At 41.7% G+C, this 12814-nt stretch overlaps 1 protein-coding gene across 1 annotated transcript in view; it reads right to left on the minus strand.

Annotated features, from left to right (window-relative positions):
• Window positions 1-1148: 1148 nt before the first annotated feature.
• clstn3 (calsyntenin 3) overlaps window positions 1149-12814 on the minus strand; it is a 102538-nt gene continuing 90872 nt past the window's right edge. Inside the window, exons 18-19 of the mRNA XM_061947868.2 lie at window positions 1977-2161; window positions 1149-1896 (exon numbers count right to left, since the gene is read on the minus strand). Of these exons, the coding sequence (XP_061803852.1) occupies window positions 1738-1896; window positions 1977-2161 (344 nt within the window). The 3' untranslated portion in view covers window positions 1149-1737. The remainder of the gene's footprint in view (window positions 1897-1976; window positions 2162-12814) is intronic.

Here is a 12814-nt window from a genome sequence, read left to right on the forward strand (position 1 = left end):
ACCATACACGGTGTTGATAGTGCACTGCTTTCCCTTCCTGAGGCGGCGGATGGTGGTCCAGAATTGCTTCGAAGCCGTCCGGAAGTCGTTTTCCATGGCCTCACCGAACTCCTCCCATGTCCGAGTTTTTACCGCTGAAGCCGCACACCGCTTGGCCTGTCGGTACTTGTCCGCTGCCTCAGGAGTCCTATGAGCCAAAAGAACCCGATAGGACTCCTTCTTCAGCTTGACGACATCCCTCACCGCCGGTGTCCACCAACGGGTTCTAGGATTACCGCCACGACAAGCACCAACTACCTTGCGGCCACAGCTCCAATCAGCCGCCTCGACAATAGAGGCGCGGAACATTGTCCATTCGGACTCAATGTCCAGCACCTCCCTCGTGACATGTTCAAAGTTCTATATTCTATATAGTTATATATTTTTTTAAAAGTTGTAATGTTATTTTGCGGAGAGAAGTCGTAACATTAGAATGAAGTCCAACTTTTACGAGAATATAGCCTAATTTTTATGAGAATAAAGTAACATGGTATATTATTGCGAGATAAACGCCTCAATCATTACAAGAAAAAAGTAGGAATGTTACACAAATAAGTGGGAAACTTATAAAAATAAAAACATAGTTCTAAGAATGTTGAAGTCAGGAATATTATTAGAATGTATTTCCTAGCAAAAAAAAACCGTAACATTGATACAATAATGCGCTAATGTTCTGTGAATTAAGTTGTATTATGAGAATACTGTTGCATTGTGAGAAAAAGCTTGCGATGTTGCAAGAATGAACAAGGACAAAAGTCGTTAAGTAGTCTTTTTTTTCTGAGAAAACTTAAATTAGAATGTTATTCAAATTAATTCGTAATATTACAAGAATAATATTGTCATGTTACTAGAATAAAGTCAACATTAAGAGAAAAACTTGCAATAACGTTGTCATGTTATGACTGTAAAGTCATAATAGTATCAAAAAGGTCGCAACATAATGAGAATATAGTTGTTTTTTACTACAATTACAAGAATAATGGCATTGTGTTACCTGAATTAAATTGTAATATTCCATGAACAAGTATGTTCTGTGAATAACAAGTAAACCATTAGAATGCATGATCACTTTTTAAAAATACTACTTTTCTTCCTCGTACAAGTTTTTTTTTAATAGCATTTTACTGTTTTCTCATACTTACATTCTGGTAATTTGACGCATTGATCCTTTTTCTGTTTTTCAACATGGCGCTACTTCTTCTTTGTTGATGAATGCTTTACAAAACGTAAGTTTGGTACGGAATGTGTCGAGAGAGATCGCGAGGAGGGACGAGACAGCTTGTGCGCTGACTTTGTAAGTCATTGTCTGCATGTGGAGAGCGAGTATTGAAATTGTGTGGTCGATAACCAAACACAATACAATCTTAAAAGAAAAGAAGAAGAAAAAAAAAGAACGCAACCTCATTCATCCAGCATCGCGCTATACAGACACATTACCATTGTAATGCACCACAAATTATTTAGGTGGCTGACACCATTATTTGACATTGACTGTGTACATTGTGCCACTGAACATTTAAGTGGAGAACAAGCGCCCCGTCGTTGGCTATAGGTCACGTATGGCGTGGTGTGTGTGGCCGGGTATATTACATTGGATGTGTTGTGCATGGTGTTTGCAGGTATACATTCCTTACATGATCATAAAAGTATCGTGACCGGTGGTTTCCATGAGAAGGGAGTGCAGGGTTTACATTTAGCTCAGTAGCGGCGGGCGTTGCCGTCTCTCCCCTCCTTCTTGATGATGATCCGCTGGTCGTCGCTGGTGTTGTCAGGCGACTCCGCCACCTCATCCTCCTCCTCCTCCTCCTCGCCTTCTCCCTCCGTGTCTGCAGAGATGCCCATGCGAGACTCGTACGACTGCAAATGTGAAGGGCAGAGTGAGCGCGCTTCTTTTTCCATACATGTGGACCACTTTTTAATTTTATTTTATTTTTTACCTCCATGGGGTTGACGATGATGGTGAGGGCGGAGTCGTCCCACTGGCAGCCTCCCTCCTTCGCCGCTTCCCGGGCCTCCTCGCTGCGGCGATGGATGGAGCGGATTCGGAAAACGCCGAGGATCACCATGACGACCAGGAAGCCCACACACACCATGATGATGACGGTGGCGGCCCCAGGTACCACTGATAAACAAACAGCAACAGATATCTCATATATAGTAAAATATGGAATATGGACTTCTCCCTTCACTTAGTCTTATTTTGTACATCCCTGAGAACCAGTGTCCTCTACAGTAGACTAGTGTTGTCTGGATTAGGGATGTCCCGATCCAGGTTTTTGCACTTCCCGATCCGATACCGATATTGTTTTTGCACTTCCGATCCGATCAGAGGTGGGTAGAGTAGCCAGAAATTGTACTCAAGTAAGAGTACTGTTACTTTAGAGATTTATTACTCAAGTAAAAGTAAGGAGTAGTCACCCAAATATTTACTTGAGTGAAAGTAAAAAGTATGTTGTGAAAAAACTACTCAAGTACTGAGTAACTGATGAGTAACATATACACACACATATATATATATATGAGAAATAACAGCTACCAACCATTCACGAAACCCAACACAACACTCCAATACGTACACCATGACAGCAACCACCCACCCACCACCACGAAAAGAATACCTACCGGAATTAATAAAAGGCTATCGATGCTGTCATCTAGCAAAGCTGAATTTGACCAAGCAACCCCCCCGTACCAAAAAGCCCTTGATGAAAGCGGATACAATTTCACCCTCACCTATGAACCCACGCCAGGAAACCAGCCAAAAAAGAACAGAAAACGAAACGACATCATCTGGTACAACCCCCCATACAGCAAAAACGTCTCAACTAACATTGGACACAAATTCCTCAATCTGATTGACAAACACTTTCCCAAAGACAACACCCTAAGAAAAGTATTCAACAAGAACAACATTAAATTGAGCTACAGCTGTATGAACAATATACGACAAATTATCTCAAACCACAACAAAACAATTGCAAATGAGCCGTCGGCCCCCGGACAGAGCGACTCCAAAACCAACAAAGACTGCAACTGTCGAAAGAAACCTGATTGCCCTCTCAACGGGGGGTGCTTACAAACATCAGTTGTCTACCAATCTAAGGTAACACGCAAGGACATTAACACATCCGACACATATGTAGGATTAACCGAGGGGGAGTTCAAAACCAGATGGAACAATCACAAGGCTTCTTTCAGGAACCAAAACCTGCGGAATACCACAGAACTCAGCAAACACATTTGGGACCTCAAAGACAATAATGTTGAATATTCAATAACATGGCAAATTCTCGCATCCAGCACACCTTACAATAGTGGTAATAAAAATGCAACCTATGCTTGAAAGAGAAACTGTTTATTATTTACCGTCCAGACCTGTCATCCCTCAACAAGCGCAGCGAAATTGTAACAGCATGCCGCCACAGACGGAAACACCTCCTAGGTAACACATGAGCCAATCACCACGCCCCTACGCCAGCCTGTACCCACCCACTCTGTGCCCTATATAAACCATGGTATGTGAATGCTCCCATTAAAATCTCCTGATGATTGAGGGAACCCCCCCTCATGAAACAGGCCTGTAGAGATGAAATAGTCTTGTGATTTTTTTCCCACACATACATATATATATATATATATATATATATATATATATATATATATACATACACACACATATATATATGTATACATACATTGATATATACAGTATATAATTTATATTTATTTATTTTGCCGTTTTTGTTTACATGTTAAAGGTGTTTTAATGAATATACATGCATGTTTAACACATATATATTCCTTTCTTTCATGAAAACAAGAATATAAGTTGGTGTATTACCTGATTCTGATGACTTGCATTGATTGTAATCAGACAGTAGTGATGATAGCGTCCACGTTTTCAAATGGAGGAGAAAAAAAGTTCCTCCTTTCTGTCTAATACCACATGAAAGTGGTTGGTTTTTGGCTTCTTATTTGTCCAGCTTCCATATTCGTTTTTATACACTTTACAAGAAATACATTGGCGGCAAACTCCGTAGCTTGCTAGCTTGTTTGCACTGGCTTTCGGAGACTCTTATTTTGAAAGCGCAGGCGCGATGGAGCGGCACTTTTATTGTGAAGACAGGAACTGTGCAGTCAGTCTTTAGGCTTTTGACGGGATGTACGGTTAAAATAAAAAAGGGTCTTTTTTCCTTCACACTTTTGATTGATTGATTGATTGGAACTTTTATTAGTAGATTGCACAGTACAGTACATATTCCGTACGATTGACCACTAAATGGTAACACCCGAATACGTTTTTCAACTTGTTTAAGTCAGGTCATGTGACCCCTGGCTCTGTTTGATTGGTCCAACGTCACCAGTGACTGCATCTGATTGGTGGAACGGAGTGAACGTCACCAGTGACTGTATTTGTTGAAACGCAGGCACTATGAAGGTCTGTCTGACAGACCAAAACAAACAAAGCGTGCATTAACAGATCGATAAAAATTAGTAGCGAGTAGCGAGCTGAATGTAGATAAAAGTAGCGGAGTAAAAGTAGCGTTTCTTCTCTATAAATATACTCAAGTAAAAGTAAAAGTATGTTGCATTAAAACTACTCTTAGAAGTACAATTTATCCCAAAAGTTACTCAAGTAGATGTAACGGAGTAAATGTAGCGTGTTACTACCCACCTCTGGATGTAATCATAGTAGTATCGACTAGATACGCCCCTGTACTTGGTATCATTACAATGGATGTTAGGTGTAGATCCACCAATGGCGTTTGTTTACATTGTGACGCCGGTGAGCTACGGTGTGTAGTGAAGCATGTTTAGCTATTCCTCGTCCTGCAGGGATGATACTTGTAAGAAACTTACTTTATTAGTCGCCATGGAGACGAGGATTAGTGATTTAGAAGTAGCTACAACACTGCAGACTGTGGATGGACTTTAGCCGCTAGCTAGCCAGCCAGCCATGTCTTAAAGCACCTCTTCCTGAGGGCGTTTCAGTGTTATAACTTCATCTTTATTGTTAGTTTTTAAGCCAAAATGCGTCCGTTCTCCCTTTTCTGTCTACACACTGTCTGTTTGTAAGTACTCCTTGATTGTGCGCTGCCGAACATGCTCCTCTGCTCGTAAACCAGCAATGTCACAACGTGACGATGGGGGGGCGGGGCACCGGTACTTTTTAGAGGTGGTATAGTATCGAATATGATTCATTTCTTTCGCGGTACTATACTAATACCGGTATACCGTACAACCCTACAGTAGACATTTGATGTTGTTCTAATTATTTTGTCAGATTTACATGAGCGCTGTGCTGTTTTAAGGACCTTCTGAAAAAAGCTGGTCAAAGATCATCTGTATGACAGCACGCTAGTGTTTTTGAGAATCTGCTGCAAAAATGTGAGTCTCTCACAAGTTTTTTTAACTGAACACGCGGGCCACCAGTCGAATAGCCCTAATTATGAATACGAGAGAACCTGAAATGGAACCTTGAGGAACAACCACAAGTATAACTCAAGTTGAACAAATGACTACTGACTGCATCTGAAGTAGGGATGTCCCGATCCGATATTTGGATCGGATCGGCTGCCGATATTTGCCAAAAATTGCGTATCGGCAAGGCATGGGAAAATGCCGATCCAGATCCAGTTTAAAAAAAACTCCGGTCCGTGTTTTCCAATGCACCGATTTAAATAATACATTCCACTTTTCTGCTGCTCCCTAATTTCCGTTCCGCATTTTCCAGCACACCTTCAACACATCCACACGTCTGTGGATTCTCACGCAGTTGCTTTTAGCTGCTGACATTACACAACAGGCTCTTCTCACTCTTTCCTGTGTCTCCCTCTCACAGACAGCAAGCGCACCTTCTTACACACGTCACATACTGTCACGTCATACGTCACATACGTATACGCCCTCCCCGAGCAGAGAGGTAGCAGCATGGCTAACGTTAGCTGTGATGCTAGCGCAGCCGTGCGAGCAACGCTCCCTCTAAGGTGCTCGCCTGTGCAATTGCGCACTGTTTAAGCGTCCTCTGCGCACGGCAAATCTATGCCACGCACAAAATCAAATAAAAAAATAAGCGCATAACAATTTTCGACACACGGACACGACAGAGAAAACAGTTTTCGTCATCATTGTTCAAATATTGTGACGTCTGTCGAGACGCTTATCTCCATTTGGTGCCACACGTCCACACCATCAAAATGCTGAGGCAAAAATTTCCACATCAACACCGTATGAAAAAATTATTGATTTTTTTTAGTTGTGATTTCCTTCTCTGCATGAAAGTTTAAAAGTAGCATGTATTAATGCAGTATGAAGAAGAATGTTTTAATGTAGACATGCAAGCCTTGAAAGAAAATTTTGAAAATCAAGACTACATTTCCTGCAAATGGGTGCATTTCTACCCTATATTTTAACTTTAGATTTATTCTCATATCAAACTCTTTTGGCTGTCTTTTTGACACTCACATCCGGCGCCCCCCTCCACACCCTGGATTATAAATAATGTAAATAATTCAATGTGATTATCTTGTGTGATGACTGTATTATGATGATAGTATATATCTGATAGTATATATCTGTATCATGAGTCAATTTAAGTGGACCCCGACTTAAACAAGTTGAAAAACTTATTGGGGTGTTACCATTTAGTGGTCAATTGTACGGAATATGTACTTCACTGTGCAACCTACTGATAAAAGTCTCAATCAATCAATCAAAACACATAGAATCATCATACTGCTGTGATTATATGCATCAAGTGTTCATTCAAGGCTAAGGCAAAATATCGAGATATATATCGTGTGTCGCAATATGGCCTTAAAATATCGCAATATTAAATAAAGGCCATATCGCCCAGCCCTAGTTCAATGATGCCATTTCTGTTTGTCATGTATAATTTTGTCTACTTTGTGTTTATCCTTGAATAAACAGGTCAGTTTCTTGTTACCAACCATTGTGTATTATTCAAACTCCCCTAATTCAGCTGGCTAGTTGTTATCAAGAGTACTAAAACCCTTTTCAACATGATTCTGACAACTAAGTAGGCTAAATAACTTTAAACTTTAATACATGCTCGGATAGGCCAGTATCGGTCAGTGTCGGTATCGGATCGGAAGTGCAAAAACCTGGATCGGGACATCCCTAATCTGAAGTAAACAACCTACAGCAACACCTTAGTTACATAAATCACAACACAGAAAAATTGTAACTGCCAAAAAAGACGACTTAAAGACGCCTCCGTTATGTAAACCACAAGTGTTCAATGTTTGCTAGCAGGGTACAAATGTCAATGCAAGGATCTGCCAATGGGTTTACAATGGTCCATGTTCCTTTATACAACAAGAGTGTTTTTAGAAAGTTGCTGCAAAAAATGTTTGTCTCCCAAGTTTTGAACTGAACTCCAATATTGTGTCATTCCTGGGCCGGATTTGGCCCTTGGGCTGCCAATTGAAGAGCCCTGGTATAAAATCACAGAATGCAGCAAATTACACTGACTGACTTACCTACTCAGTGGCCTAGTCGTTAGAATGTCCGCCCTGAGATCAATCAATCAATCAATCAATGTTTATTTGTATAGCCCTAAATCACAAGTGTCTCAAAGGGCTGCAAAAATCGATCGGTAGGTTGTGAGTCATACCAAAGACTATTAAAAAAATGGGACCCGTTACCTCCCTGCTTGACACTCAGCATCAAGGGTTGGAATTGGGGGTTGAATCACCAAAAATGATTCCCGGGCGCAGCCACCACTGCTGCTCACTGCTCCCCTCACCTCCCAGGGGGTGATCAAGGGTGATGGGTCAAATGCAGAGAATAATTTCGCCACACCTAGTGTGTGTGATAGAGATGCGCGGTTTGCGGGCACAACCGCGGAGTCCGCGGATTATCCGCGGATCGGGCGGATGAAATAAAAAAAAATTAGATTTTATCCGCGGGTCGGGTCGGGTCGGGTGGTTGAAATAAAAAAAAATTAGATTTTAAATAGATTCAGGCGGGTGGCAGTTAAACCAATTCGGAAATATATATACATAGTTAAATGTTGTTACCCACATACGGAAAACGAGCAGGCACCTGCTGCATATGCCACAACAGAAGAAAAAAAAAAAAAGAGATGGACACTTTTACGGAGCGGAGAAGAGACGCCTCGCCGGGGTCCGGGACCGAGGCCCCTTCCCCCGAGAGGGCCCCACCGGGAGCCGTAGCTGAGGCGATCCGCGAGAAGGGCCCGACGCACGTCCAGGGTCACCACCGCGCCCACCGCACCGACACCCCGCCTCGTCCGCCTTCGCCGCGGCCGGCGTCACGCGCAGCAGGTAAGCAGCTTACCTGCCCGCCACCCCCGTGGCCGGGGGCTCGTAACAGGGGTCACTCCGCGCGCTCCGCCCGCGCAGCTTACCTGCCCGCCACCCCTGTTGCCGGGGGCGCGTAACAGGGGTCACTCCGCGCGCAGTGCGCTCACGAAAGGGGTGGGGCTCACCCTGGTTGATATAGACAGCAGGACGGTGGCCATGGAAGTCGGAACCCGCTAAGGAGTGTGTAACAACCCACCTGCCGAATCAACTAGCCCTGAAAATGGATGGCGCTGGAGCGTCGGGCCCATACCCGGCCGTCGCCGGCAGCGAGACGCGCTTGGAGGTGCGCTCAGCGCGGCTCCCATATGATTGCGCACTGGTGTGCGTCTAGGTCGTGACAGCGTGGCACGCGAATGTCTGTGCTGCATTGGATCAGTCTCCTTTCTTTAACAGGCAAAAGCTTTATAACCTCACTAATGCCTTGCATCGTCTATATTAGATATATAACAACGGGCAGGTGCGGGCAGGTGCGGTTCTGATCAAATGTTACATCGGGTGGATGGCGGATGGTTGACGACTTTCTGATGCGGTTGCGGATGAAATAATTGCCTATCCGCGCATCTCTAGTGTGTGACAATCATTGGTACTTTAACTTTAACTTTAATGATAGCGTCAATGAAAGCCTAGCATTATTGACTCTGTGAATGGGCGAATAAGTGCAACTAAAGAAGTTTTAATATCATAAGCATTTAGAGGCATTTATGAGGGGGTAATTACATAATACAGTCATCTCTCACCATATTGGTTTGGAAGTTTGTGGCTTCCCTTCTATAGCAGATGTTTTTGTTTTTTTATGCATATTCTACAGATTTTTGGCCTAAATTAAGCATTTTCAAGCAAAAAAAAAATACTAGATGATCTAAAACAGGGGTGCTCATTACGTCGATCGCGATCTACCGGTCGATCTCGGAGGGTGTGTCAGTCGATCACCAGCCAGGCATTAAAAAAATAGTCCTAAAAATGAGCGATCATAAATCTTCACTATGACGTCACTTTCGTCACTTGATTGACATTCACGGCACCCGAGGGTCTTCTGAGATGACGCTGGCTGCTGCCAGCTCATTAAAATTACCGACTGGAAGGCGAGAAACACTTTATTTCAACAGACTCTGGCGCCGTACCTGTCGTCAAAACTCCAAAGACCGACTGCACAGTTGCACAATAAAAGCTCTGCTTCATCCTGCCTGCGCTACCAAAATAAGAGTCTCAGAAAGCTGGCGTGCACAAGCTAGCAAGCTACGGAGTTTGCCGACAATGTATTTCTTGTAAAGTGTATACAAAGGAGTACGGAAGCTGGACAAATAAGATGCCAAAAACCAACCACTTTCATGTGGTATTGGACAGAAAGGAGGACTTTTTTTCTCCTCCATTCGAAAATGCGGACGTTATCATCACCACTGTCTGATTCCAATCAATGCAAGTCATCACAATCAGGTAATACACCAACTTATATTCTTGTCTTCATGAAAGAAAGGAATCTATATGTGTTAAACATGCTTGTATTATCTTTAACCACCTTTAACTTGTTAACAATATTAACTATATGTGTTAAACATGCTTGTATTATCTTTAACCACCTTTAAGTTGTTAACAATATTAACTATATGTGTTAAACATGCTTGTATTATCTTTAACCACCTTTAAGTTGTTAACAATATTAACTATATGTGTTAAACATGCTTGCATTATCTTTAAACACCTTTAACTTGTTAACAATATTAACTATATGTATTAAACATACTTGTATTATCATTAAACACCTTTAATGTATTAACAATATTAACTATATGTGTTAAACATGCTTGCATTATCATTAAACACCTTTAACTTGTTAACAAAAACATATATTTCATCCATCCATCCATCCATTTTCTACCGCTTATTATATGAATGAGGTAGATCCCTACGACTTGATCAATTGAAAAGTAGCTCGCCTGCAGAAAAAGTGTGAGCACCCCTGATCTAAAATGATCAATACTACAGGCGGTACTTGGCCATTAGATTAGATCAAGCCAATCAGAGCACACTGTTCAGTATCGTGACCACTGATAGGCTCAGCTTCAGGCAGCATTACTATATTGGATTAAATTAGTACAAAAGTGACTATGTGGGCGTTATTTCATTTCTTGTATTGTATTTACCACAACCAGGACAGTTACCAATTAACAATATCAGAGATAGACAAGTGTTTTCTTTATTATGAAACTAAAGTTGAAATGTCAAGAACAAATGTGTAATGCTACAATATTTCAGTTATGAGGATTCGGTTATAGTTTGAGGGAGGAAAATCATGAGTCATTTATTGTTTTTTTTAATTTTATTATTACGAATATGAAGTTGTAATCTTATAAGAACAAAGTTGTAATGTTATAGGAAATTAGTCATATTTCTGATTCTGAACCAAAAAAATCTTAGAATTATAAATCTTAAAGTTAGGTAATGTTTATAAGAATACAAATTGTCTCTACGAGGAAAGGTTGGTATGTTATGTTTTTTATTAAAAAAAAAAAAGTTGTGATATGATATTAAAGATGTTTTCATGAGAAAAAAGTTTAAAAGTTACAATAATTAATAGCACAATAACGAGAATAAAGTTGCCATGTTAAGAACAAACACTAATATGTTGTAATATCACAAGAATAGATATTTAAAAAAAAAAAAAGAGATTTCTTTAAGAGAATAAAGTTGTAATTTTATGAGAAAGGTTGTCATGTTATTTATTTCATTTTATTTATTTATTCATTAATAACAGTGACAGTCCACATTCATACACATTTCTATGAATGTGCCAGTTTTAGCTACAAAGCCAATTATTAACTGTAGTGCCAGATTTAATATCAGGAGAAAAATAAGCACAGTTATTATAAAATAAAAAAGTCATAATATTTATATATTACGAGGAATAAAGACGCTATGAGATAAAACGTTGCAATAAAAAGGAAAAAAAAAGTTGCAATACTACAAGATGAAAAATGTCAATATGAGAAATTGATTTCTAAAGTAAAATTGTAGAAGGAGAGTAGCAGCGGTAGTTCTTACGCTACTGGTTTTAGTTGTTTAGGGCTCCATCTAGTGGTACGCCAAAGAATTGATTAAAGTACAGTGTTTTATTTTCTTATATTCCATGGATTAGGCCCGCAAACGGCTTTTATCAGGCTCGCGGGATACATTTGCTAAGTGTAAAAATGAGCTGCATTTAAAAAAAAAAAAAATGTTGTTCTCAATGTGTCCACTGAAGTCATACATTTTACTTTTTCAAACAGATACCAATAATTTTGAAACCGATATCGATAATTTCCGATATTACATTTTAAGGCATTTATCGGCAGTCCGATATTATCGGACATCTCTAAATACACTCGTTAAATAAAACCTCTGCCTTGTTTTTAATGAATACCTAGGCCTACTATGCTACTGTAATTATTGTTGGCCATTATGGTGGTGACAAGACTCTGCAGCATCGCGTGGACATCGGGGGCGGTACCTCTGGATTGGCAGACCGGGGTGGTGGTTCCTCTCTTTAAGAAGGGGAACCGGAGGGTGTGTTCTAACTATCGTGGGATCACACTCCTCAGCCTTCCCGGTAAGATCTATTCAGGTGTACTGGAGAGGAGGCTACGCCGGATAGTCGAACCTCGGATTCAGGAGGAACAGTGTGGTTTTCGTCCTGGTCGTGGAACTGTGGACCAACTCTATACTCTCGGCAGGGTCCTTGAGGGTGCATGGGAGTTTGCCCAACCAGTCTACATGTGTTTTGTGGACTTGGAGAAGGCATTCGACCGTGTCCCTCGGGAAGTCCTGTGGGGAGTGCTCAGAGAGTACGGGGTATCGGACTGTCTGATTGTGGCAGTCCGCTCCCTGTATGATCAGTGTCAGAGCTTGGTCCGCATTGCCGGTAGTAAGTCGGACACGTTTCCAGTGAGGGTTGGACTCCGCCAAGGCTGCCCTTTGTCACCGATTCTGTTCATAACTTTTATGGACAGAATTTCTAGGCGCATTCAAGGCGTTGAGGGGATCTGGTTTGGTGGCTGCAGGATTAGGTCTCTGCTTTTTGCAGATGATGTGGTCCTGATGGCTTCATCTGGCCAGGATCTTCAGCTCTCACTGGATCGGTTCGCAGCCGAGTGTGAAGCGACTGGGATGAGAATCAGCACCTCCAAGTCCGAGTCCATGGTTCTCGCCCGGAAAAGGGTGGAGTGCCATCTCCGGGTTGGGGAGGAGATCTTGCCCCAAGTGGAGGAGTTCAAGTACCTCGGAGTCTTGTTCACGAGTGGGGGAAGAGTGGATCGTGAGATCGACAGGCGGATCGGTGCGGCGTCTTCAGTAATGCGGACGTAGTATCGATCCGTTGTGGTGAAGAAGGAGTTGAGCCGGAAGGCAAAGCTCTCAATTTACCGGTCGATCTACGTTCCCATCCTCACCTATGG

The sequence above is a fragment of the Nerophis lumbriciformis genome, linkage group LG04, assembly GCF_033978685.3.
Source record: "Nerophis lumbriciformis linkage group LG04, RoL_Nlum_v2.1, whole genome shotgun sequence".
Lineage (NCBI taxonomy): Eukaryota > Metazoa > Chordata > Actinopteri > Syngnathiformes > Syngnathidae > Nerophis > Nerophis lumbriciformis.